Source organism: Ornithorhynchus anatinus, chromosome 11, assembly GCF_004115215.2.
Source record: "Ornithorhynchus anatinus isolate Pmale09 chromosome 11, mOrnAna1.pri.v4, whole genome shotgun sequence".
Taxonomy (NCBI): Eukaryota; Metazoa; Chordata; class Mammalia; order Monotremata; family Ornithorhynchidae; genus Ornithorhynchus; species Ornithorhynchus anatinus.
Window position 1 is genome coordinate 55777992 of NC_041738.1, and position 25973 is coordinate 55803964.

General features: G+C 54.2%; 1 protein-coding gene across 5 annotated transcripts in view; it reads left to right on the forward strand.

Annotated features, from left to right (window-relative positions):
* The window catches only part of CADM1 (cell adhesion molecule 1), a 334381-nt gene extending 315880 nt beyond the window's left edge, over positions 1-18501 (forward strand). For 3 of the 5 annotated variants that reach the window (XM_039913615.1, XM_039913617.1, XM_039913618.1), the window contains 2 exons: positions 16299-16430; positions 18189-18501. In XM_039913615.1, the coding sequence (XP_039769549.1) occupies positions 16299-16430; positions 18189-18307 (251 nt within the window). In that variant the 3' untranslated portion in view covers positions 18308-18501. Of the gene's footprint in view, positions 1-6344; positions 6399-16298; positions 16431-18188 lie in introns of all 5 variants that reach the window. The other 2 variants (XM_029074757.2, XM_039913616.1) reach the window with 1 other exon arrangement.
* Positions 18502-25973: the final 7472 nt, after the last annotated feature.

Sequence of the window (25973 nt, forward strand, 5' to 3'; positions counted from 1 at the left end):
ACAGAAGCAGTATGGCCTAGTGGAAAGAGCACGGGCCTGAGAGTCAGAGGACTTGGGTTTTAATCCTGGCTCCGCCCCGCGCCTGCTATGGGACCTTGGTCAAGTCACTTCACTTCTCTGTGCCTCAGTTCCCTCATCTGCAAAATGGAGATTCAGTACCTCTTCTCCCTCCTCCTGGGACTGTGAACCCCATGTGGGACCTGATGATCCTGTAGCTACACCAGCGCTTAGTACAGTGCTTGGCTATACTAAGCACTGTTATCAGAGCTGTCCGGTGGCCCGAAAGGTGCCGAAGAGCTGCAGGGGTAGTTCTTACCCGGGAGGCCTCAGGAGTGACCTGTCCATCCCAGGCCAGGGCCCGGTCTCTTCTGTTACCCCTCCCGCTGCAGAGACCCCAGGGTCCCAGCTCAGAGCCAAATGGATGCCCAAGGGATTCCGAGACCATGAAACAGAGGAGGAAGATGTGGGGAAGGAACTAGTGGATTAACGGATGGGAGGAAGTAGCTGCCAAGTCCCCTGTGAGGCCAGAAATGAGTCCCGGTTCAGTTGTCTAAGCAAACACAGAAAGCCAAGCAGGAGCAGGTGAAGAGCACAGCCTGGAATTGGAAGATTTGACCCTGCCCAGAGAGCAAAGAAGTGGATCGAGAGACCCGTTATTGGGCACCCACCTGCCTAGTCTGTCAGTCATTCAGCCGTATTTTTTGAGCACTTAACCGCGTGCACAGCACTGTACTAAGCACTTGGGAGAGTAAAATGTGACAGACACATTCCCTGCCCACAGTGATCTTACAGTGTAGGGGGGAGACAGACTTTAATATAAATAAGTGAAATTACAGATATCTACATAAGAACTGTGGGGCTGGGAGGGAGGATGAACAAAGGGAGCAAGTCAGGGTGACACAGAAGGGAATGGAAGGAATGGAAATGAGGGCTTAATCAGGGAGGGCCTCTTGGCGGAGTCGTGCCTTTAATAAGGCTTTTAAGGAGTGAGGGTAACTGTCAGAGATGAGGAAGGAGGGGGTTCCAGGCCAGAGGCAGGACGTAGGCAAGAGATCGGCGGTGAGGTAGATGAGATCGAGGTACAGTGTGAAGGTTGGCATAGGAGTGAAGTGTATAGTAGGAGCGTAGTGACATGAGGTAGGAGGGGGCGAGGTGATTGACTGCTTTAAAGCCTGTCCGAGTCCTGGAGCTATACGCTCCTTTCCCATCCCTGAGAACCCCTGAGGAGGGAAGCCCAGAGGTGCCATCTGACTGAAGGAGGGGACCTAAGGGCAGGGTCTTTGAGGGGATGTCCAGTCTCTGAAGGGAGAGACGGGAGGAGGGGAACGCAGAGGTGGAGCTGAATCCCAGAGCCAGAGACCCACTTTTGGACAACCAACCACTACAGCTAAATCCCTGCCCCGTCTTGAGAGGCAGTGGCCACTTCCTGCAGCTACTTAGAAATGGGATCTGGGTTCGAGGGCTGATCAAACTCGGATGCGAGAGCAGGAAGGGACCTCCGGAGGTCATCTGGTCCAGCTCCCTGCCTCCGGGCAGAACCGGTGGTTCCCTGATTTCGGCAACCCAAATGACAAGACCCACGAGACGAACAGTTTTTCTCCCAGTGGACTGGTCTCGAAAACGAAGCCCCTTGGGAATTTCCCTCCGTCCCAGGTTTCCTTTTTCCGAAGCCAAACCAAGTAGCCCTTTCCCTCTGAAGACCGGTTGAAATGTTTTGTTCACGCTTGTGTTGCTGGAGTGTGTATGAAGTCTCCAGATGTTTATGTATGTGGGCCATCTGTATCTGCCAGCCCCTCCCCCCCACCCACCGATCGGAGTAAGCATGTATGTGGAAGGGTAGAAACGCATGGGCATGACTCCAAACCGAATGGATTTCCCCCTCCCCAAAGTTTCAGACTTCCGTTTTGTGGTACGAGGGTCTGGTTGAGCGTAAGGATGGGACGTGAGACTGGTGGGAACCCGAGGCGACGGCGCTGGCCCGCGAGGGAGGCTCCCCGAGGGCGGCAGCAAAGCGTCCTGGGAAACGTGTGCATGTCAAGCGGTTCCAGAAGGCCCGGCCCAGCCGCAGAAATGCATGAGTGACTTGGAGCACGGATGTGATGTCAAACGTTTGGGGTTCGGTTTCCCCTTCCCCCACCTTTTTTTTTTTTTTTTTTGGTGTGTGGGGGTGTGTGCGTGTGACTTTTCATTTCAATTTGGGAGTTTCCTGTATCTCTGTGCCCCCTCCTTTTCCTAGACCGCCCATTCCCCTCCCCAGCTGTCCCCGGCCCCCAAGAGCTCTGATAACAGCATGCCCAGGGCAAGGAATAGTGCTTGTTTCTGTGCTGCACTGCAGTCAGCTGGTTTACTGAATGTTTGGGATTGGCTCTTAATTTCCTTGCCTCTTTCAATTTTTTTTTTCCTTTCCCAAACCCTCTTGCCCGCTTGCTGCTCCCCTCCCTCACCCCCCCGGTTGCTCTAGGGGCTGTCGCCTAACGGGTTTGGAGCGTCCCCGGATCCCAGCTTCCCACGGGATCTGGGGCAGGGCCGAGCGGGAGCACCGTCCCGACTCACAGCCCTCTCACGTTGGAGATGAAGTTGCCAGTTTTAACTGGTTTCTAGAAAGCCGCGGCTCACAGCGAGGCTCACCGCCCCCTTCCTTCCAAGCCCGGGAAGACTTGAGTTAACTTTCCTGTCAAAGGTCAAGCCTTCCTTCTCTTCGCTTATTTTATAAATAGGGCAGGCAACAAAGGCCAGGCTGGGATCCACAAAGCGCTTTGCCATTTCCTTATCTGCCTCTATTCATTTCTGCACCAATTCTGAAACCAGTTGGAAGAGAAATAACCAGCAGTGCGCATTATTACAAACGCTATATCCACCGTATGTGTAGGTTCCTCTCTGCACATCCCTGGATGAGCCCCTGACAATAGCACTCAAAGGGTGTCATTCAGGCTAGGGATTCTACAGACATTTGTGCTCTATGGGAATAAGACTAAATGGGTTTAGGAATGACCCCGGGACCTGCAGCCTTGTTCAGCCTTGATATGCAGTTGGAAAACAATGTATTACTGTTTAATAAGCGGGCACCGAATCTCCTCTAATGGGCAGAAGGGAAAACTCTACAAAAGCTGACAAAGCAGGAAGAACAGGATGACCGAGCTTTTAGATTAAAAAGACTTGGGGGCGTCTGAACCCTTATGGCCGATGATGGGAATAATAAGTTCCGTAATAGGGACAAGCGATCAGCTGCGCGTCGCTTAAGGAGGAGAAAGGAGCTTTCCGGTCACATTTTTAATAACGGGAACACCCCCGGGGCCCCCCGGGTCAGGTTTTTGTTTTTGTTATTGTTTAATCATTCCTTATTGGAATATTCCGGAGAGGACCGCCCGAAGAATCGGATCTGGTGGCGTTTAAAATGGTACTTTTCCAACCCCGACCTCGAAGTTATTTAAACGGGCTCTGCAACTTCACACTTTGTCACGTGCTTCCGTCGGCCCGATTTCCAGGCGGCTCCTTGCCTTCCCGAGATCACGTCCACCCAGTCGTCCCCATTTCCCTGGCTTTGGGCGAGAGAGCGGGCATGATTTCCGTCTGGCAACGAAGGCGGCCGGAAAGGCAGCAGACGCCATTCGGAGATCTCCGTGCCCAGAGTGGCCCAGTGCTGGGTGGCTTGGAAGCCACGTTGCCACCGTGCAGGTCAGTTCATGGTTGAGACATTCAAGCCAGCTGGCCAGTCAGCATTCCCCAAAGCTCAAAGGAGTCCTGCGACTCCATTTTCAATTGGGAGCGAAGAGAAAAAGCTTTTTTTGTTGTTGTTTTAATGGTATTTATTAAGCGCTTACTATGTGCCAGGCACTGTTCTAAGCGCTGAAACAGCTTCTGGAGCCGTTGAGAAAGTTTGAGGAGGAAAATCAAGAAGCCATATCCCACTTATTTCAAACGGTTTGCACCAGAAATTGAGTCGACGATTAACTTTCCCTCGGAAGTTTATATCCTGCTTCCTGATACGCAATAACAGTAATAATAATGATTCTGGTATCCGTTAAGCACTTACTATATGCCGAGTGCTGTACTAATTGCTGGGGCAAATACAAGATAATCAGGTCCCACTTGGAACTCCCACTCTAAGTAGGAGGGAGAAAAGGTTTTGAATCCCCATTTTGCAGATGAGGGAACCGAAGCACAGAGAGTGAAGTGACTTGCCCAAGGTCACCCAGAAGGAATGTGGCAGAGCTGGAATTAGAACCCAGGTCCTCTGACAGCCAGGCCCGTGCTCTTTCCACCAGGCCACGATGCTTCTCCATCCTTTTCTCAGAGACAAGTGATAAGTGGGAGAGATCTCTTGTGGCAGCACTGTCGGACACAACTGAGCTCTGGAGAGGTGAAATCGTCGTGCAGGCATAAAAGCTTGGGCAGCCGCCTTCGAATGTAGATGGTGGAATCCACGGTTCCTGCTGGGACTGAAAAACCAATGGATGGCCACAAATCCTGAAACTTCTCCCACTCTGAGGATTCAGGTCCCAACTGGGGCTTCTTAAACTCAGTCCTTCTGAAGCTACGGATGGTTTTCCCTTCAACGAATATGTGACCTGCTCCTTCCTCCTCTGGGATTCAGAGGATCACCGGTCTCTTGCAAGCAGCTCTGTCGTTCAATGAATGGTATTTATTGAGCGCTTACTTTGTGCAGAGCACTGTACTAAGTGCTTGGTGCCGTCCTCGCCTCTGAGGACCTGGAGAGGAAAACTTCTCCCGCCTCCCTCTCCCCCCTACCCCTCCCAGAGGCAAACCTTCAGAACCGCCGGCTGAAAACAGCGTTGTTTATCACAGCGGCTCAGCGGATGGGAGCGGGAGCCTCCACCCCTAGCGGAATGAGGGATTAGCCTTCCGAGAGCTGCAGATACATAATTAACTCCAGAGCCGATTTGGTATTACCCATTTGTAGCCATTATTCAGACCATTGTAGTCATCCATCTCTCTCCAATGGATGGAGCCAATCAAGCGAGGCAAGATTCACCCCCACCCCCATCGGATCTGCGAAGAGACGGAGCCCTTCACCCCCTCCGGCTTCCACCTCTATTCGCGTGCCAGAGCGGCGGTCTGGGAATGCCAGGATCCGCTGACATCTGCCCGGGCCAGGGAGTGGTCTCACAGGGCCCCCAGCAGGGAGCGGGGAGAGCCCACCTCCTTAAAGAGTGATGGGGTCGGGGGTGCCCTGAGTGGACCACCAGATTCTGCAAGTGCTGGTCCTCCCTCCCAGGGTCCCATTGGCCCAGCTCACCACTTATCCAGAGGCTTCATCCTCCAGACCATGGCCGTTTCTTGGTAGCTCCCAGAGGACATCCGATTGAACATTACAGAGGCAACCTATGACCTGAAGACTCCAACGTCCTGGGCCAGGTCCCTCATTGTCCTCTGAAAGGAGTCCAATATAACAATAGAGCAGATACAATCCCTGCCCACAACGAGCTTACAGTCTAGAGGGAGCTTGCAGTCTAGAGATAGTCTAAGGTCTAAGTAAATCTGCCGCCCTTTCCTTCCCTTTTACCTTCTCCAGTATTCCTCTGCCACAAGCCCTGCTGGAAGAAGGGCTCCCCTCCTGGGCCCAAGGGGATGATGAGAGAAGAAACGGGGAAGGAGTGTAGGACTAGATCACCTTCAGAAGGTCCCAGTTGCTGTTCTCCTGGCCTAACTGCTTTTTCAGCTTGGAGAGTGTCTGTTTTTCAAGCATATCATTGATTTAAGAAATAACCACCCTCCTCCCATCTCCCCCTTCTCCCTGGGCCCCCAACCCACCCCTCCCCCTTCCCCGCCCCCCGCCAAAAAATCATTTTATGTATCAGACTTTCTGATGAAGACCTAACCCGCAATCTGCAGTTAACAGATGCCGTGCCATTTTGAAAGACGCGATCCAAGGTAATCGCAAATTGATAAAGTGCCGCATTTGTCAGTATTGGCAAAGGCTTTCAATTCGTAGCTTAAGTTGCGGTACAATTTCATCCAGTTGCCGGAATGGCGCATCCAAATGGAATTGTAGGGAAAGGGGATGCATCAGAGCCCTGACAGCTAACAATCAGGTTTTAGTTTTTGCATGCTGTTATGAATGAGTGATTTGGAACATTCACCTTCGTGTTTTCATGTGCTTGGAACGGGGGAGACGGAGGAATCTCTCTGCGTCTTGATTGTCTCTCAGTAATAAAGTAAATGATTGGAGAACTGTACTTACAGCTTAATATATTCAAGCTATCAAAAACGAGAGGGCAAACGATTCGGCTTATGTTTGGGAGAAATTCGTCCTCCGTGCTTAAGTGTTCTGTTTGTGTCCCTCGAGGAATGGAAAGAAAACCGAGTTTGTTTTTGCTTGTAAGGCCTCACTTGGTTGCCCAATTCCGCGGAAGAACTGGACAGTGAGGATCGCTCAGGTAAGGTCTAGTCACTAGGTGAAGCTCTGGTGAGAACAGAGCCTGGACATCTGGCTATCCCTACCTGCCCTCCCCTGGGACATGGCTTTGCGACCTGGGTGCTTCAGGCCGGGCAAGACCACGTGCCCACTGGGAGAAGATGGTTCATCTTTCTGCCCCGGCCTCCGGGGGACCCAGAGTGGTCTTGGCTTCTCAGTTGCCGGGCGTTGTGGCGTCGGTCGAGTTGAGCATCGTGGATTGTGTGTGGTGAGGTCTGCCCAGGGGCTCTGCGGTCTGAATCTGAGTGCTCACCCACCCGGGGGTGGGGGCGGGAGTGGGGGTAGGGGAGGGAGCCCGGGGGGGAGTCTCAGTCTGATCGGTTTGGAGCGGACACGTCCGGGGACTCCGAGCGAGGTAAACTAACTCTCCTCCCCGATCCTGGTCCCGGTTCCGGCGGGACCTTTCGAGGAAGTGGGTTGCATGCTTGATGCCAGGATATCGGCGTTTCTAAGGCGGAGAGGGAAGTGTGTCCTGAGGAAGGAGGGTAAGATGGAGGGAGACTTGATGTCCCCCTAAGAAGGAGGACTTCACCCTCCATCAGCCAGAGGTGGCTTCAAGCCACCCCACCTGCCGCCCCTCCAGAAAGCAATAGTTGTGCCTTTCCGCACGAGGGGCCTGGCCGCTGGGGGCCGGGACCCGCCCACATTTCCGCGGGCCAGGGCTGGGACTCTCCCACCCGAAGTAGTCGGCAGCCCTCCTGGTCTGGACTCACGGTTGCCCTTGGTCATTGGATGTCCTGATGTGCGCTGGAGCGTGCTCAGTGTATGTTTAGCATCAGTCCCAAAGCATTCGCGGAGTACCCATGGCCCAGAGTGCTGAGAGGGATTTCACCCCATACTTTTCCCTGGCCCCTAAGGATGTAGTTGCCAAGAGGGGACCAGCCTGGGGCGGAGCAGTCGCAGTTTCCTGATTTTCAGCAAAAAGAATCGGACCGGTCTGCTGAGGGGAGGGTCCAGCCCCAACTGCCCGCGGTATCCGCCAGTGTGGCCTGTGGCACCGAACAGGCTGATTCCGCCGGGGGTGCTGGTTTCACTTCCTGTGGAGAAATTCTTGGCCTTGACTTCCTCTGGTCAGTATGGATGGTGGGAGCAAATGGAGAGCCATGAAATCTCATATAAACTGAGAAACTGGTGGTTCATAGGCGGTGTGGCCTAGCAGAAAGACCACGGGCCTGGGAATCAAGGGACCTGAGTTCTAATCCCAGCTCCACCACTTGCCTGTGAGTTCCTTGAGCAGGTCACTTCGCTTCTCTGTGCCTCTGTTTCCTCATCTATAAAATAAGGATTAAATACCAGTTTTCTCTCTCTCTCTTAGACTGTAGGCCCCACGTGGGGGAGCGACTGTGTCCGACCTGAATATCTCACATCTACCTTGGCGCTTAGTACAGTGCCTAGACATAGTAAGCGCTTCATAAATACCACAGTTATTACTGTGAATCATTAATTTGTGGCTAAACATTTCGGGTTTCAGAGGTGCTCTTAGGGTTCAGCTCTAACCTTCCTCCACCCGCCCTGAGCGACCTCATCCCCCAGAAAGCCAGTTCGCCGCGATCCCCACCCAATTTGCCGTCTAGGCTAATGAGGTCACTGGGGAAAGCATCAGACTCTCCTGTTCAGGAGCGCAGTGACCCGATCCATTCCTGGCCTACCCACGCGATCTCCACAATTACCAATAGTTGGCCACCGCCCCATCACATGACTCCCATGTTTCACGGCTGCAGCCTTATCAATGGGCCCCAGTCAGGAACGGCAAGCGAATTAGCTTTCTATGCGGGTTCATAACAGTTCAGTTCAATTAATCCAGGACTCTGTCTTCCCCTGCCCCCTCCCCCCACCCCCGGCCCTGACCCACTTGCTACGCCATGGCTAGTGGCATGCAGAACACCGTTGTACTGGCCTCCCGGGGCCCTGCTCGCCTCAGTGTCAGACTTGATGAACTAATCAAAAACTGATTAGCACCTTTGTTCAAGGGGGCTGCTGATTAATCAATTACTATTGACTGGAAGCGCCAGCTCCCCTCCGCAGCAAGGAGGCGTCTGAAAAAAACAACAATAAAAATTGAGCAGCTGTCATAGTGTTGAAATTTATTAAAACAAAATACATTATTTTTTATGAAGCTGTCTCGAAATGGGTCACTGAAGGGGAGGGTATCGATTGAAGACGAGTGAGCTCCTCAGATCTCTGTAGCTCAGAGACCAAATTCAATTACAATACAAGACAAACAGGTTAACACCCGTCTTAAACAGTCCATCAATAAATTAGAGGGGGCGTTACCTACTTTACCGCCAATCTGGGAGCGAATCATCTTCAGCTTGTCTGCGAACATATGCTGGTTTTCTCGGGAGATCAGGCCAGCCTGCTGGTTGCCTACCCCTGGCCCCCAAAGCCCTCTTCCCCTCCCCTTCTCCCCTTGAGAAGCATCGTGGCCTAGTGGAAAGAGCAGAGGCCTGGGAGTCAGGAGGACCTGGGTTCTAATTCCGGCTCCACCACTTGTTTGAAGTGAGACCTTAGGCAAGTCTATAAACTTTTCTCTGCCTCAGTTACCTCATCTGTAAAATGGGGATTAAGACCGTGAGCCCCATGTGGGACAGGAATTGCTTCCAGCTGAATATCTTGTATCTACCCCAGCGCTTAATACAGTACCTGGTGCATAGTAAGCGCTTAACGAACACCACTGTTCCAGCCCAGATGGTGGCGGGGGGAGCGGTAGGATCAGGGTGCGGCCTGGCTCCACCTGGCCATTGGCTGACCCTTTCCTGAGTGTGGCAGAATTCATGGGAAGTTGCCGTGTTTAATCCATTCTGCATTTATAATAATAATCATGGGGATTGTACTCTCCCAAATGCTTAATATGGATCTCTGCACCCAGGAAGCACTCAATAAATACCACTGATTGATGGCCGAGTGCCTACTACGTTCCCAGTACCTTACTAAGTGTAGGGAAGATATCAGCTAATCAGATCGGACACAGTACTTGTCCCACTTGGGGATCACAGTCTAAGTAGGAGGAAGAACAGGAATCGAATCCTCATTTTACAGATGAGGAGACGGAGGCACCGAGAAGTAAAGTGACTTACCCAAGATTCCACAACAGGTAAGTAATGGGGCCAGGATTAGAACCAGGTCCTCTAACTCCCAGGCCTGTGCCGTTCTACTCGGCCATACTATCAGAAAAACCTGTCGAGCCTCACAGATGCTATGGAAGAAGCGTCACTTGGAGCAGATTTTAGCCCCCTCCTCATCTAGCCGGACCCCTCCCCCTGCGTGGGAGAAAGTCCCTGTGGTGATGTGGCCCATAAACAGAGAAAGCATTAGCCCATCGAGAGCACCAGTAATGTCCCCACCCTACCCCCCCTGCCTCCGAAACACCTTTCACCCCCCACAGAGCCAAAAAAAGCTTTAAGATCTGTGGAGTTAACTAGATTGGAATAATAATAATTTATGGTATTTGCTAAGCACTCTGTGTCCAACACTGTTTGAAGTGGTGGGGTAGATTCAGTTAGGAAGTAGTCCCTGTTCCACGTGGGGCTTACAGTCTAAATAGGAAGGAGTACGGGTATCGAATCCCCATTTTACAAATGAGGAAACAGAGGCGAAGAGAATTTAAGTGACCAGCCCAAAGTCTTAGCGCAGGCAAGTGGCAAAACTGGGATTAGAGCCGAGGTCCCGGCCTTCCCACTGGACCACGTCGCTTCTCCCAATCAACAGTATTTATTGAGTTGCTACTGAGGGCTCAAAATCAATCAATCAAAGGTATTTATTGAGTGCTACGTGCCGGGCACTGGGCTAAATGCTTGGGGAAGCACAGTACAACAGAGTTAGCAAAATGAGTTTACAGTGTAGACGGGAACCATCCTAAACGCTCAGGAGAGTACCCCAGAAAGAAGACACACAATTGTTGGTTGATGGTGAACTTTCCCCTTCCTCCGGTGCAGCAGAAATGCTGGCCGTTAGTTGGCCCTGCGTCCAGTTAGCAGCTGGTCCGGCCCCTCCCCGCTACTGATTCGGCACCAGATGCTTTTCTGCCCGGGATCTGTAGTTGAACACTCAGTCTCTCCGCCGGCTCAGAAGGGTTGCCCCCGTAGGCAGGGCCGCGGGGGTCGGGGGAACCAGCGGCTCTGGAGCAAAGTCAAAGGCATCTGTGGGTTCCGTACGATGTCTTGGCGTAGCGTGGCAGAACTTGGGTAAAGCTCATAACGCAGCGCGCTTTGGTTACTTCTGGTTCGGCGAAGACGTGTCTGGTGCTCGCGAGTGCGATTGACGGGGCACACCTTTCCTGTTTCCTCCGGAACCGGGGCTTGGCCCCCTCGGGCCTGGAAGAGGGGAGGCGTTGGGCAGTCAGGCTGATCACCCCATGGGTTGTTGCTCAGCGGAGCCCAAGCCTTCCCTCAGGAGTCTCGAGCCCTTCCAGGCCAGGCATGGAGAAGAGGGACGACAGGACTTCCCGGTATCCCAGCAGGAGCAGCCCTTGCCTCCTCAGGCCAAGACACCGCAAGTTTTTCCTGGCACCTCCCCAGAAGTGAGTTTCCTGGGCATGCCGTACCAAGGAGCTGTTAGCCTGAGTCCAGACCCCAGTGACCTGGTAAAGAAGGTTGAGCTTGAGCCAGTGGCTGTTGGGAGAGAAGACTAGGACCCTGGGAAGGTCCCCCCAGCAACTCCCCGAGGAGGACACCCCTCAATCACTAGGATCCTTCCACGGAGTCCGACCTGCCATCAATCCATCTTTCCCAGCGACAAGCCTGGAGCCTGATGAAGGAGGCGAGAAACGGCAACTCAGATTGCCACTCCCCGGCCCGGCAAACGTGACTTTCCACGGAACTCTCAAAGGGAGAGACACGTTGGGTGATGGAGAAGGTCCCCACCCTCACATCCAGGACCCCCGAGGGCCCCCACCCCCGCAACCCCCCACGGGATGCAATGACCCTGCCGTTCCCGCAGTTGTTAAGAGGCGGGCCGAAACTTCCAACTCACCCCACTCGCCCCACGTGGAATGGGCCCGGCCCCGGCCAGAGATAGAAGCAGAAACCCTACCCTCAGCCACTGAACGGATGTCATCTCCTCAAACGCTGGCGAGGCTACCGTCCCCGTGACCCAAGGCTGTGGCCCGAGGCTACGGTGCCTGAAGAGGAGCGGCAGGTTCCAGCGAAGCCATCTGGCCACCTCCTCTTCACTCCTTGCTCCGCTGCTCCCGCTGGGACGAAGAAAGGCTGTGCTGTTTAGAGGCCGGGGCGCTCCAATATATATTAACATCTTAATGGGAACGCTGGGCTTGTACTGGATACATTTACTACTCTCTGACAAGAGGGAATTAAATGTCAGAAGGATTTGCAGCATCTATAATTGAATTGGTGCTGAGAAAAAGCAAATCTTAAAGAAGAATAACATATTAGGATTAGCGAATAATGTGGCATTTTGTCAGCCCCCGACAGTCAGGGGTCCCGAGTGTGTGCTGAAGTTGGGCTGTTTGCATGGAGGGGGCGATGGGGACAGGCTAGTGGCCGGGCGAAGTTGGGGGGCGGGGAGGATCGTGGCTCATCCAGTCGGGGGCGGGTCCGAGGCCTGGACTCCGACTAGGTCACGGCCACCCGGGGCTCCTCCGAGGAAGGCGATGCCTGGAAAACAAACCACTCACAGAACCACCAGCTGAGGCCCACTCGTCTGCCCGGCAACTGGCCGTGGTAACCGACCCCCATCTTTCCAGAAACCTTCAGAGCCTGGCTCCAGAAGGCCTACCGGAAGCCTCACCTCCAGACCACCCACAGAAGAAGGACCAGGTTCCATCGCCTGAGCCTGGGAGGGCACCGGCCTCTGCATGGAGTGTCCCCTCTCCTGTGCCTTGCCAGTTGCTGAGATCCCAAAGCAGCTGGGCTGGGGCAGCTGGGACTTTCTGACTAGCTTAGCATTCCTGAGACCGAGCGGCTCTCGGACTTGCATCAGTTTCAGTTCCTCCTCGTGGGAGAAACTTTTCCCCGCAGAGTCCCTGAGACAGTTGTGGTCCTCTCAAAAAGGGGTGATCGCAGCCCCCCTGGAGGGTCGTCTTCTCCTCCATCTGCTCCTCCCCAAAAGGCGCCCCTGCCTGGGGTCCTGGGAGCCGACTCTGCACTGAGGTCAGAGGAAACGGGCTTTTTCAAGGCCAGATCCCGGCCTATGACGAGAGGGCAGAACCTTGGAGAACCTGAAGGAACAGCGTCAGCGAGACCAAGGCTGTGTGGGACTGGTCATCGGGCTGGCTTCCGGGAGGCCTCCTGCGGGACATGATGATGGTATTTGTTAAGCGCTTACTATGTGCGAAGCACTAAAGAGGAGTGCACCCCCCTCTGAAAGACCACGCTACTGGCCCTTCCCCTGGGCACCCGGTTCGTGCCGCCAACAGGGTAGAGGCAAGGGGCGGCCCAGCGAGGGCGAATATCAAAAAGTAGTCTGCATTTGGAGGAATCCCATGAGGCACGAGCCATTTGTGGAAGATGGCGGAGACCCCAGATGTTAGGAGGGGACACGTGCTCCAGATTCCAGCTGTCCAGCCTGTCCAGTTGGTCCCAAGGGGAAGGAGGGCAGTTACAGCTGGGTGGCCAAAGCCAGCGACGTTTCTGGAGATAGAGAGCTCACCTCCTATGCGGGCGCCCGACTCTGTCTTAGTCCAGTCCCAGCCAAGGCCCCTCAGTGGGAAGTCTGAATGTGTCCCAGGTCTCGGGAGCCCCAGTGGAACAGGGGCAGCTCTCTATACAACTGTGCGCTTCCCGGGACAATGCCAGCGATTGCTGCCTCAGCCCCCTTCCAGATCTGACTTATCTGTGCGGCCGCCCGGCACCGGGAGCAGATGGTGTGTTTAGTACAGCTCTATTAAGAGTTTCCCAGAAGGCCTGGGAGGAGGAGGAGGGGGAGGAGGAGGAGGAGGGCCATGGAGGAGGGGGGAAAGCACTCTCCCCGGCAGCCTCCCCAGTAAATTAACCGTCGGTAACTTTACGTGTCCGTCCACGGAGAGGAGCAGGGTGCAGGAGCCTGGGGGATGAGCTGGCGGTAGTAAAGGCCCCGATCCTAGTGGAGATCGGTGGAGTCCGCGGAGGTTATCCTTGCAAAATCCCCACGCCACGAGTCCCGGACCTCCTTGGGTTGGAGGACTGGGTGACTCTTGACCCCATCCACCAAGCCTGATCCGGTCAGCCTCAGTCACTGGTCTTGAGTCGGGCAGCCCAGACCTCGGGGATCAGCGCTAGGATCCCCTCACAGGTCCCGGGCAGCCCTAGCTGAGGGGGTGGCTTCCCTACCCTCATGGCCGGGGCTTCCCCCCGCCCTCCCAAAGCAACCCCTGCAGTTCCGGACCCTGCGTCGTCGGCCAGGCCGACCCCCAGGCAGTTCGTCTCGGTGAGGGCTCTAGGGTGGCGGGCGTTGGGCAGTAACACTTCCGCGGTGACTTGTCCCGCCTCCTCCTTGCCCTTTGGGTGCCCCATGATCCCGCTCAGTGTGAGAGTTGGAATGATCGCCCCAGGGCGGCGGGGAGTGCCCTCCCTCTCTTTGGGGACGAGGAGGGAGATTCCTCACCCCCAAGCCGACCAACTCAGCCCCAACCTGAGCGAGAGGCCTTCCTCAATTCAACCCTCCCGGTCCCTGGGGACCCGTGGGGGTGGGAACCGAGGGGGTTCGTTCGGTGGCGCTCCTTCGGCCCCTTCAGACGTTACACGATGGGGCGCGGGCTCCCTGCCCGATTAAAATTCTCTTAATTAAAACGTGGTCTGATGGAACCCTCGGCCACGGGCCGACCTCCCTCCCCCCTCCGGTGCTTAATCTGGGCGCAGAATTGGACGTATCGATGGAAAGAGTAACTCGTGCCCTCCTGCTGAAAGCGTGCTATCAGGTTTCAGCTCAAAAGAGCACCATTACCTCGAGCTGTCACGGATCCGCACACTTGATCGATAAACTTCAAATATTATTAGAGGTGGAGGCATCGGAGATTTGCACTGTTCTTTGGAGAGAGACGGAGATAAATCTTTCTTAAAAATTGACTTGACTTGGCGCTCTTAGTCTTCCCGGTGAAACGCATCTCTCTTCGGTGCCCTGCTCCTGCAAGGGGGACAGATTTATAGGCCATGTGCTGCGTGTTCTGAAAGATTTAAATGGTAAATCCTTCACATATGACTTCACAAATCATGTAAAGTTAAAAGATTTTTACCGTTTCTGTTGCTGCTGTGCTTAAATTGTAAGGTACAGCTAGTAAATCATTTTAATGGAGGTGTCCTACTTGACTCAATAAAAAAAAAAAGACAATGGTTTAGCTTTCATTCGAAAATGTTAATGTATTAATCAACGGGAGAATAATTGTTTTTCACCCGATTATAAATCTCGCCTGCCGTTAGGATTTCAGCGAGGGTGATGTAGCCACGTCCCTAAATTAAAGTTGTTTACACTGCCGCTCCCCGGCGGTACCAGGCCGTCACTCAGGCCTGGACCCGCCCCGGGCAGGAGGAGGCGTCCGGAGGGAAGGACACCTAGGGAAGAGAATGAATCTCAAGGCACAGCAACAGATGACGGTGATCGAAATGGAGGCAGGCCACGGCCCTCCCTCACTGCCCCACTGGGCGGGCTCGGGCCCCGGCCGACTGCTCACTACAGCTTTTGGGTGGCCCGGGCCCAAACCCTGCAGTCAGTCGGTCAGTCAGTCGATCGAATTTATTGAGCGCTTACTGTGTACGGACGACTGTATTAAGTGCTTGGGAGAGGACGGTCTAATGATATAACAGACAAATTCTCCGCTCGCAATGAGCTTACAGTCTAGAGACAAACTTAGGGTCTACAGTAATCCTGGCCGCCCTCCCTGCAGCTCACTGGGATGGCACGATCCAGGCAGCTGGAGGGCCTGGGGAGTTGACCTGTCAACCAGTGGGATTTATTGTGTGCAGAGCACTGAACTAAGTGTTTGGAAGAGAACGAAAGAGTCGGTAGCCCCTTGGAGGTGTGGGCCTCCCTCCCTCGTCTGTCTCGCCGCCATCCTCTTGCTTACGTCCTGCCTCTGGCCTGGAATGCCTTCCCTCCTTATATCCAACAGACAGCTACTCTCCCGCTTTCAAAGCCTTAAGGCACATCTCCTCCAAGAGGCCTTCCCTGACTAAGCCCACTTTACCTTTTCTTCAACTCCCTTCTGCGACGCCTTCCCTAAACCCACTTTACCTTTTCTTCCACTCCCTTCTGCGACACCCTGACTTGCTCTCTTTACTCATTCCCCCTCCCAAGCACAGCACTTATCTATAATTTATTTATTGATATTAATGTTTTTCTCCCTCTCTAGACTGGAAACTCACTGTGGGCAGGGATTGTGTCTGTTAAATTGTTATACTATACTCTCTCAAAGGCTTAGTACAGTGGCCTGCACATAGGAAGTGTTCAATAAATACGATTGACTATTCTCCCCGCTTTTCCCAGCTTCTTTCACCTCTCTCCACTCCACCCACACCTCCTCGTGTCTCCCGTCTCCCTCTGTTCTCATCCCGTTCCTCCTCCTCCTCCCTGCACCGCCCACGCCTCCGGCACCTAGAGATGCCCGGAGGTTGCCATTCCGATTAGTTTGTGGGGCACAACGAGAGGGGATCAGGATCGGCGAGCCTCTGTCCCGTTCCCAGCCCCCGTCACCAAGTTGTTTGTTTCCTTGTGGCGGCCAGGGTGTCCACCTCCGGCCCCGTCCATGGAGGGCAGGACGATTCACCCCGGACAGGTGGACACGGCCCCCCACCCTGGATCCGGTCATCCTCTCCGACTCTCCCTCTGTCGCAGAGCTGCCGGCCCGGCCCCAGAGGCGGGACCGCCGGCAAGCCCAAGAAGCCAGCCCGGGACCCAGCGCCGCATCCCTCCCCGTCCCTCTTGGTTTTGACAGATTCTCGGGCGAGCGACAATAGCTCCATCCAGACGGTGGACCACGCGGTGATCGGCGGCGTCGTGGCCGTGGTGGTGTTCGCCATGCTGTGCCTGCTCATCGTCCTCGGCCGGTATTTCGCCAGGCATAAAGGTAGGCGGGGCCGAGCCCCGGTAACCAGCCCCAGAGTCCGCCGTTTGACCTGGGCTACATTGCCTGGGCCCTGGGCCTGCTCGAAGGCCTCTGAGGGCAAGGAGGGAGTAGCCCAGGCTTAGCTGGATCTGGCAGCGGGAACCTCTTCCACTGAGGCTTCAAGCGGGCACCATCGCCGGGGAGCTGGAGCGTCCGGGGCCCCGGTGGCTGGAAGGGCAGGACCGCTTCCTGTAGGAAGGCGCTCCAGGAGGGATGGGCCTGCTTCTGGCAGGTCGCCAGCAGGAGAGGAAAGAGGCAGGGGAGGAATCGGCAGCATCAACATCCCGAGCAGTCTGGTAGCCAGCTCCCCCAGCAGCCCACCGGGCAGCCCGGAGCCATTTCCGGGACCGAGTCCAAGAGGACTCACCCCAGATCTCCCCATCATCAGGGCTCCCGGAACTGATCCAGCAGTGGGTTTAAATCGCCCCAGATCACGCCACTTGTTAAATGTGCAGTCGTCCGCTCGGCTCCCCCCTCCACCCCATGCTGCTCGCCCTCTTACAATAATAATAATAATCTCTTATCTCCCCCTTCAGCTGCCCTCGTGCCTCCTCTTTCCCGGGGAGATTGCCGAGATAGGGCTCGGCCTTGGAGCTGGTCAGGAGAATAGGAAGACAACCTATCTGATGCAGAGGGTCTAGCTCCAAGTGCTAAACTTAACTCCCATTTAATAATAATAATAATATTAACAATGATGGTATTTGTTAAGGGCATACTATGTACCAAGCACTGTTAACCACTCGAGTAATAATAATAATGTTGGTATTTGTTCAGCACTTACTATCTGCCAAGCAGTGTTGTAAGCGCTGGTAGAGATACAAGGTAATCAGGTTGTTCCACGTGGGGCTCACAATCTTAATCCCCATTTTACAGATGAAGTAAGTGAGGCACAGAGAAAGTTAAGTGATTTGCCCAAAGTCCCACTTCAAGTGGCGGAGCTGGGATTAGAACCCACGACCTCTGACTCCCAAGCTCGTGCTGTTTCCATTAAGCCATGCTGCTTCATTTACCATTTCTCTCCCTGTCCTTTCCCATCCCCAGGGCTCCCATTTCCTGGTCTGCCCTTCAACATTGCATCCAGGCTCCCATTTCTCTCTATGCCCTCTCCATTCCCCCAAAATGCTATTCTGTCCCTCTGAAGCAGAGCCTCTGCATTGTTAAAAGAGAGGTGGGGCCAGAGACCAGCAGGCTGAGCCTTTTTTTTTTAAAGCTATTTGTTAAGCACCCATTTCCTTCCCTGCCCTTCCCCATTCCCCCTCCCCACCAACTCCCATTTCCCTCCCTCCCTTTCCCTTGTCTCTCAGGCTCTCATTTCCCTCCCTACCCTTCTCCATTCCCCCAGTTACCATTTCCTTCCCTGCCCTTCTCCAATTCCCCAAGATCCCATTTCTCTCCCCGTCCTTCCCCATCTCCTTGGGCTCCCATTTTCCTCCCTGCCCTTCTCCATTCCCCCAATTCCCATTTCCTTCCCTGCCCGTTCCATTTCCCCAAATTCCCATTTCCCTCCCCACCCTTCTTCCCCATCCCCCCAGACTCCCATTTATCTGTTCCCTCAAGCTCCCATTTCCTTCCCTGCCATCCCCTCCTCCTCCTCCCCCCCTCACCGCTGCCCAGCAGTCCTGGCTGGTGGCCCCCAGGAAGGCTGCATCCACCTCAGTCTCCCTTTCCCCCGCCGCACCGCCAGGCGCTCACACTATCTGCCCCTCCCTTGTTCTCCAGGCACATACTTCACTCACGAAGCCAAAGGCGCCGACGACGCTGCGGATGCAGACACAGCGATCATCAACGCAGAAGGAGGACAGAACAACTCGGAAGAAAAGAAAGAGTACTTCATCTAGGCCGGCTTTTGGGGTCCAGGGGACGCCGATTGGCACGGTGTAGATGTTAAAGAGACAGTGATACTGGAACCCGCGAAAAAGCCGTGGTTTTTGTTTGTTCGTTTGTTTATTATTATTTTTTTTTTAAGAATGGGTGGAGAGGTGCGAGGCTGGGAGGGGCTGGAATTTGCTGTGTAAAAATGTTTGTAAAGTGCGCTCTGCTGTTCGACACCTCGATTTCTGGCGGGGGGGGGGGGGGTGGGAGGGGGGTTGGGGGGAGGGTTCCCACCAAGTCAAACTTGGATCTAGTTTAGTTAAGTCATTGCAGACGATTCTGTGCCTTGGTTTCTTCGTATGTGTGTGTGCCTGTGTGTGTGTGTGTGTGTGTGTGTGTGCGTGCGGGCATTGATTTTTCTTTTCCCCCCCTTCCGATCCTCCGGCCTGGGCGGCCTCCTGCCGGTGTCCTTCTGCCGTCATCTGTTGCTTAGTTCCTTCTGTTCGGGACTCGCTTTTGCCCCCCCCGAGCCCGGCCCGGGTCGGCGCCCCCACCGCTCCCCGGATTGGGTCCGAGATCCTCTCCCACCTGCGGTCGGGCCAGTCCTGACGAGTGGTCCAGAGGGGACCCCTTCCCCACTGCCTTGGGGAGACAGCGTCGTCCACCCGGACCCAGAGCGGAGACGTCAACGTGCCGGGCTCTGGGCCCGGGAGACCCCTTCGGGCAAACGGGATCGGAGCACTGGACCTTCAGCGGGCCTGAGAGCTGAGGGCCAATGCTCCGTACAAGTGCTCATGCCAGAGTTGCCCCAGGAGGGGAAGAGGCGGGGAGTGCCAGACAGACAGATGGACAGACAGACTGACGGACTTCTGCCCCGATTAGTTCTGTCCCAAGCGATTTCATCCACCTTTCCCAACCGGCCTCCCTTCTTCCCGATGTATCGGGAAGAGGAGGACCTGCTGGGGTGGGAGGGACCGAGGGAACTGGGGGGCTCGTTCGGGGGCCCAGCTAAGGGGGCGGTGCGGAGCGGCCTGTGCGTACTGTATATTACAGATATCTGGCAGGCCGGAGGGTCATCGGGGACCCCCGGGAACCTCGCCCCTTCCCGCCTTCCAGGGCCCGGTCTCCCCAGCCCCGGAAGGGTCACAGCGGCGGTGGGGGGGAAGGAGGTGGGACGGTAGCACGGAGGGGCTTTCGGTTCTGGAACCCAGACCCCGCCGGGAGCGTTTTTATCTTTTTACCTTTCATACACTAGCCTTGGCCTCTTTCCTCAGCCTTAAGAACCACCTGCCAAAGCAGTCCCTGACCCTTGCATGCGGGGAGCCAGGCCGGACCCCCCTGCCCCGCCGCCCCCCCCCCCCCGACTCTCGCCAACGCACCCTGGGCCGGGGGCACCTAAGGAACCCGAGCCGGGACCACCCGATCTTCAGTCCCGAGGAAGCATGTGAGGTTTCCAACCCCGGGGCACGAAAACTCAGCCCGCGGCTCGGAAACGGGCACCGGATTCTGCCCTCCCCACCCCACCACTCCCCACCCCGAGAGCCGTCTCCAAGGGAACGGTCCGCTCCATCCCCCTATAAATATATAAATACAGATTACACTTTCGGTGAGTAATTTTGGATTTTGCAAGGTGCATTTTTACTCTTGTTACATCACGTGTGGAACCCGACGCCGATTTCTTTAAGGGACGAAACCAACGTCGTGTCGTCGTTCTGTTCTCTATCGTGCGTTTCCTTAATCTCGTCTCGAGTTTGAACCTTCCCACGGGACCGCGGCCACGGGGGTCCGGTCCGTCACCGAGCGGAGTGTTGTGGGTCTGGGTGTGTGTGCGTGTGCGCGCGCTCCTGTGTGTGCGTGTGATTGTGTGTCTCCCCTCTCCCGTCCCTCGTCCCGGAGCCAACATTGAAAGCTCTCACCCGAGATCTTTTTCTTCAACCAGTTGCGTGGCGGGCGGCTCTGAGCCTCTAGCAGCAGTTGTGACCACAGCGAGAGCCGCATCACAGGGTGAGGAACTATTTAGCATGTCGTCGAGAGGCTTTTCGGTTGTTTTGATCGTCCTTTTTTTTTTATTTTATTTTATTTTTCTTTTTTGTTAACATCACTCACAGAATTGGCATCTTGTTTTGGAAACTTGCTCATCTTGGTTTGGAAAAAAAAAAAAAGTGTACAGTAGTGCAGTGTTACTGATGTAACTTTATGTCTCAGGTTCATGTGTTTTGATTGGTGTTTTCCGTCTCAGGTAGATTGCAAAGTGTAGGCCCCACACATTGGAAAATAAAATAAAATCGCAAAAAACAGGAGATTCTGGATTTTAGTTGTATATCGGTTTATGTATTTTTTTCTTAAGTATACAGTGCACTGTTGGAAATGTATTGTTGAGTATCACTTTGTACAGGTTGAGCTTTTTTTTTAGAGTGAAGAAAGAACAAACTTGTTTTTTGTGTTTTTTTTTTAAAGGAGTCGAAACAATGAAGGATGTATAATTGATGCCAAATAAGCTTGTTCTTTAGTCATGCCCACATCCCCTACTCCCCTAGGCCAGTTCTGTTTTTAAGGTGTACATGGACGAAGTTACAGTGTAAGATGCTACATACCCATATGTTCCCGTTCGCATTTTGTATTGGTTCATGTATACCATTTTTACAAAACAAAAAAGGAGTACTATAAAATATCTGTCTTCTTAATAAAAAAATTAATGTGACCGAGTGCCCTGTCCACCTCCTTCCGCGACTCCGACTCCTCGGCCAGTGGAGGGGAGTCGACCTGAGGCGCTTCCTACCCTATCTGGCGTCTCCCTGGGGAGTCAGTCGTATTTACTGAGCACTTACCGCGTGCAGAGCACTGTACTGAGCGCTTGGGAGAGTACCATATAACAATAAACAGTCCCGTTCCCTGCCCACAACAAGCTTACGGTCTAGAGGAGGAGAGAGACGTTAATATTAACGTGGCCTCCCAGCCCTCCCGTCCTCCCTGCTGACCGCACGGTGGACGTAACAGACTCCCCCAGCCCGGTACAACGATTTGCACCCAGGAAGTGCTAAATAAATACCATTGATTGCTCGATCGGCTGCCGGCTGTGGACAGGAAGTCTTCCCCGGTCCTCACCTCCGAGGTCAGCTTTCTGATCTCGGGACCTTTCTCAGGGCCGGCCACAGTGGACACGCCCCAAAAGGTGGCCCTGAGTATGGCTTGCGGTAATAACAATAATGATGATAATTATGGTATTTGTGAAGCACTTACTTTCTGCCAGGCACTTTACTGAGCAAGGGGGTGGATACAAGCAAATCAGGTTGGACACCATCCCTGTCCCTTGTGGAGCTCACCGTCTCAATCCCCGTTTTACAGAAGAGGTAACTGAGGCACAGAAGAGTGAAGTGACTTGCCCGAGGTCACGCGGCAGGCAAGTGGTGGAGCTGGAATTGGAACCCAGGTGCTTTTGACTTCCAGGCCCATTCTCTATCCCCTACATCGTGGGAATGAAGCAGCCACCAAGAGGGGGAAAGGGGGCTACCCTGATGCTTGGAAATGTTCTGCGTGTGTGTATGTGTGTGTGTGTGTGTGGGCTTGCAGCTGTGAGATCCTGCCAGGCCTCCAGGAGCCGCGGATCTCGGCACTCGGTGGGAGGGTTAGCAAATCCCTGCTCTGCGATCGGAGGGCTTGTTAGTCGCTGGTGCTGTCGGGGCTGGTTGCGTTTCCCCAATCCATCAGGCCGGGCCCTAAGGTGCTGTGCAGGTGCTAATTGGTGCCATCCCTCACTGTCGGCCGCCGACTCGGAGCGGAAGCATTGCCCTGCACGGCCGCCGCACAGCCTGGGAGAACGGTTGCGAAGATGTCGCCATCCAGAACCTGGCACCGGCCCCCTCCCGCGGGCCAGAGGCCAGGGAAAGACCGAACGTCGGGATCGAGCCAGAGAGCAGGGATCGGCCCTCGGCCAACGCCCCCCCCCCCCGTCCCTCCGTGGATCCTCGGACTCACTCGGCAGGAGCTAAATGCTCTGAGCCTAAACTGGGCCAAACCCGCTGGTCATGCCCGCTCGTCAAGCAGAAACCCTTCTGGAAGGGGAGGCGGGCACCCCAGTACCCGGGAAGAGAGGGAAGCTCTGAGTGGAGCTAACGGAAGCGGCTGGTAGGGCCCAGGCCATACTTCACTCTGCTGTCTGAATCATTTTTCTATGAAAATGCTCAGGCCGTGTTTCCCCTCTCTTCAAGAGCCTCCATTGTCCCCATCCACCTCCGCTTCAAACGGAAACTTCTCACCACTGGCTTTAAAATCCTCAATCACCTTGCCCCCTCCTACTTCACCTTGCTACTCTCCTACTAACAAACACAACCCGCACACTTCACTCCTCTAATGCCAACCTTTTCTCTGTACCTTGATCTCGTCTATCTTGTTGACCTCTCGTCCACACCCTGCCTCTGGCCTTTCGACCTCATATCCGATAGACAATTTTTATTATTATAATTATTGTCCATCAACTATTTGGCCCTCTTACTTCCTCCCCAGTTCTCTCCGATTGGCTTGGATAAACATTTACCCTTCTCTCAGGGAGGGACACCATGAAGTGACTCTGCTGGCTCCCTCCTCCTCTTAAGTGTGGGGGTCAACTGGACTGTCCATCACGGGGAGGCTGGATGGAGATTGAATCTCTGTTTTACACATGAGGAAACTGACGTTCTGAGAAATTAAGTGACTTAATAATGAGGGTATTAAGCGCCTACTAGGTGTCAAGCACTGTTCTAAGCACTGGGATAGATACAAACTAATCAGGTTGTATACAGTCACAGTCTTAATCCCCATTTTACAGATGAGGGAACTGAGGCTCAGAGAAGTGAAGTGACTTGCCCAAGGTCACACAGCAGACAGGTGGCGGAGCCAGGATTAGAAGCCAGGTCCTTCTGACTCCCAGGCCCATGCTCTATCCACTAGACCCTGCTGCTTCCACGTAACACAAAGGGCAAGTGACAGGGCCGGGGATTAATATCCGAATCTCCTGACTCCCAGAACGGGGCCGAGGTTTGAGCCAGGAATCAGCCTGCGAGGGGACTCTGCTTGCCTCTAGCCAGTAGGCCCCGCTGGGGTGCAGAATTCCCAGGGAAAGGCCTAAATCTTCTCTAAGTGCTATCCGCTCAGGTTAATTAGTCACCAGCTTAAACTTGCTGTTAGCAGCGGGAAGTCCATTGCGAAGTCAGCAATGTTACGATTGCATCTTCTAACGCTGTTTATCCTGCATTAGTGTTTACTTAGGGAGAAAATTGATCTGTAATTGATATTCCAATCTCCCAACTTCTGGGTTGGGAGAGACGCGGACTTAATGGAAACAAATATTGAAATCCTTAACGGAGGCTGAACACTTGGAGGGGAAAGAAGCTCCTCCTCTCACCGGGCCGGTCCCTTCATGTTCGGCCGGGAGCTGAGGCTTCTCTGGTTGGGTCTGGACATCTCTCTCCCAAGTCCCCTCCTCCCCCCAACCATTCATTCATTTCTTTCAGTCAGTCACATTTATTGAGCACCTACTGTGTGCAGAACACTGTACTAAGTGCTTCAGAGGGTACAACAATAAACAGACACATTCCCTACGCACAACAAACTTAACGGTCTAGGGGGACACAATCACTCACGTCCTGAAGCGGGTTGGATGGGGCAGGGTTTCTGGACAGAATCAGTCAGCCGGTCGATCAATCGTATTTATTGAGGACTTACCGTGTACAGAGCTCTGTACTAAGCCCTTGGACAGTATAACAACAGACGCATTCCCTGCCCGTGACAAGTTGGCAGTCTAGATGGGGAGACGGACATTAATGTAAATGAATTAAATTACAGATATGTAATAAATGCTGTGGGAGACGGGGTGGTGAATAAAGGGAGCAGTACGATGCAGAAGGGAGTGGGAGAAAAGGAAAGGAGGGCTTAGTCGGGGGAGGCCTCTTGGAGGAGATGCGGCTTCAGTAAGACTTTGAAGTGGCAGACGATAATTGTCGGATGTGAGGAGGGAGGGCGTACCAGCCCAGAGGCAGGACGGGGGTCAAGAGGTTGGTGGCGAGATACATGAGATGGAGGGACAGTGAGAAGGTTGACATTAGAGGAGCAGAGCGTGCGGGCTGGGTCGTAGTAGGAGAGCCGTCCATACCCATCACTTTCCTGTCTGGAGAAGCAATTGCCCATCTGGACCCCTGTATGTGATGGTATCTCTCTGGGTATTTGTGTGTCCATGACTGCGAGAGTCTTTCAATGTATCCGTAGCCGCCTCCCGGGTTAACTCTGAATGCAAAGATCCCTCTGTGTGTCTCTATGTGTCTCTGCGTGTCTATGATCATGAGAGTCTCTCTGTGCGGTTAGAACGCTGCTCGATACACAATAAGCACCTAACAAATACCACAATTATTATTACGCAGCCTCTTCTTGCCAGGGTGTCTCTGGCTTTCTCTGAACGAAAGGGTCTCTCTGTGTGTCTCTGGCTGCAAGAATGTCTCAGTCTCAATATCTCAGTCTCGGAGGCATCAGTCAGTCATATTTATTGAGCATTTACTGTGTGGAGAGCACTGTACTAAGCGCTTGGGGGAGTACAGTATAACAGAGTTGGTAGATACATCCCCTGCCTATGAGTTTACAGTTTAGAAGATGGCAGTCATGGTATATGTGTTTCAATCTGGGTTGAAGATGGCGGTCATGGTATATGTGTTTCAATCTGGGTTGCCGTCTCACTCCGTCTCTTCTGTCTGCCTCTCGGGGCCTGTCTCTGAATGTATCTGTGTGTGTGTTTTTGCACGTGTGCATATCTCTCGTCTGACCGATTCTGCCTCCATTTTTCCCAAGCCACTTCTCGGAGACCAGCGCTGGACCAGATGTGGAGTCTGAGTCTTGACTCCTTTGGTCTGGCGGTGGGGGCGTTGGGGGCGGGAATCTGCTCCCAGTGTCTCATGAGTTCGTGGGGCGAGAGACACCTCCCCAGCTTCCATCCCCTCCCTCGTCGCCCTCCAGAAACATCTGCGGCAGAGCCGCCTTTGGGAGAGGAAGGTGGACGAGGGGGGTTGGACGGGGGAGGAGACGCGAGTTATTAAAAACACAATTATGCTGTTAGAAAGCCCCGCGCTCCACAAGTGCGGCCCATCGATTGCGGGGAGCGCGTCCGTTATCAGCAGAAGCGCTGACAACCCTCTAATGGGCTTTTCTGAAGATCCAATCCCGGCTTCTAGGCCGAGCCCGGCACGATTCCTCTGGCTCTAATGCGCACCCCGGGCGGTATCGATTGCCAGGTGGGCTCCGAGCTCTTGCCTCCCGGCTCCTTCCTTCAGACGTGAGCTCCGTGTCCACCCTGTCCCCGCTGCCTGGGATCCCCCTGCACCGACCTCTGACACCCCCAAATCACCCAGGCCGTGGCCCTCCTCTCCCCCCCTCCAAATCCTCCTCAAACACCACCTCCTCCAGGAAGCCTCCCCGCTGACCCCTTTCTCCCATTTCCCAGCCATGCCATCTCCCCCAGCCTCCTGCAGTCTTGCGTGATGATCTTTCTGTTCCCCGTTTATCCGATACTCTTCTTTTGTCCTGCTCCCCTATATCTCTGCTCTTTCACCCCCCGAGGGTTCCACCTCGCTTCTCCTCCAGCAGACTTTAAACTCCCCGGGGGGAGCGACCAGATTTGAACTGTTCTGGAAGGCTCCCGGCTCCCGGGGGAGTGCTCAGCCAATAATGGGC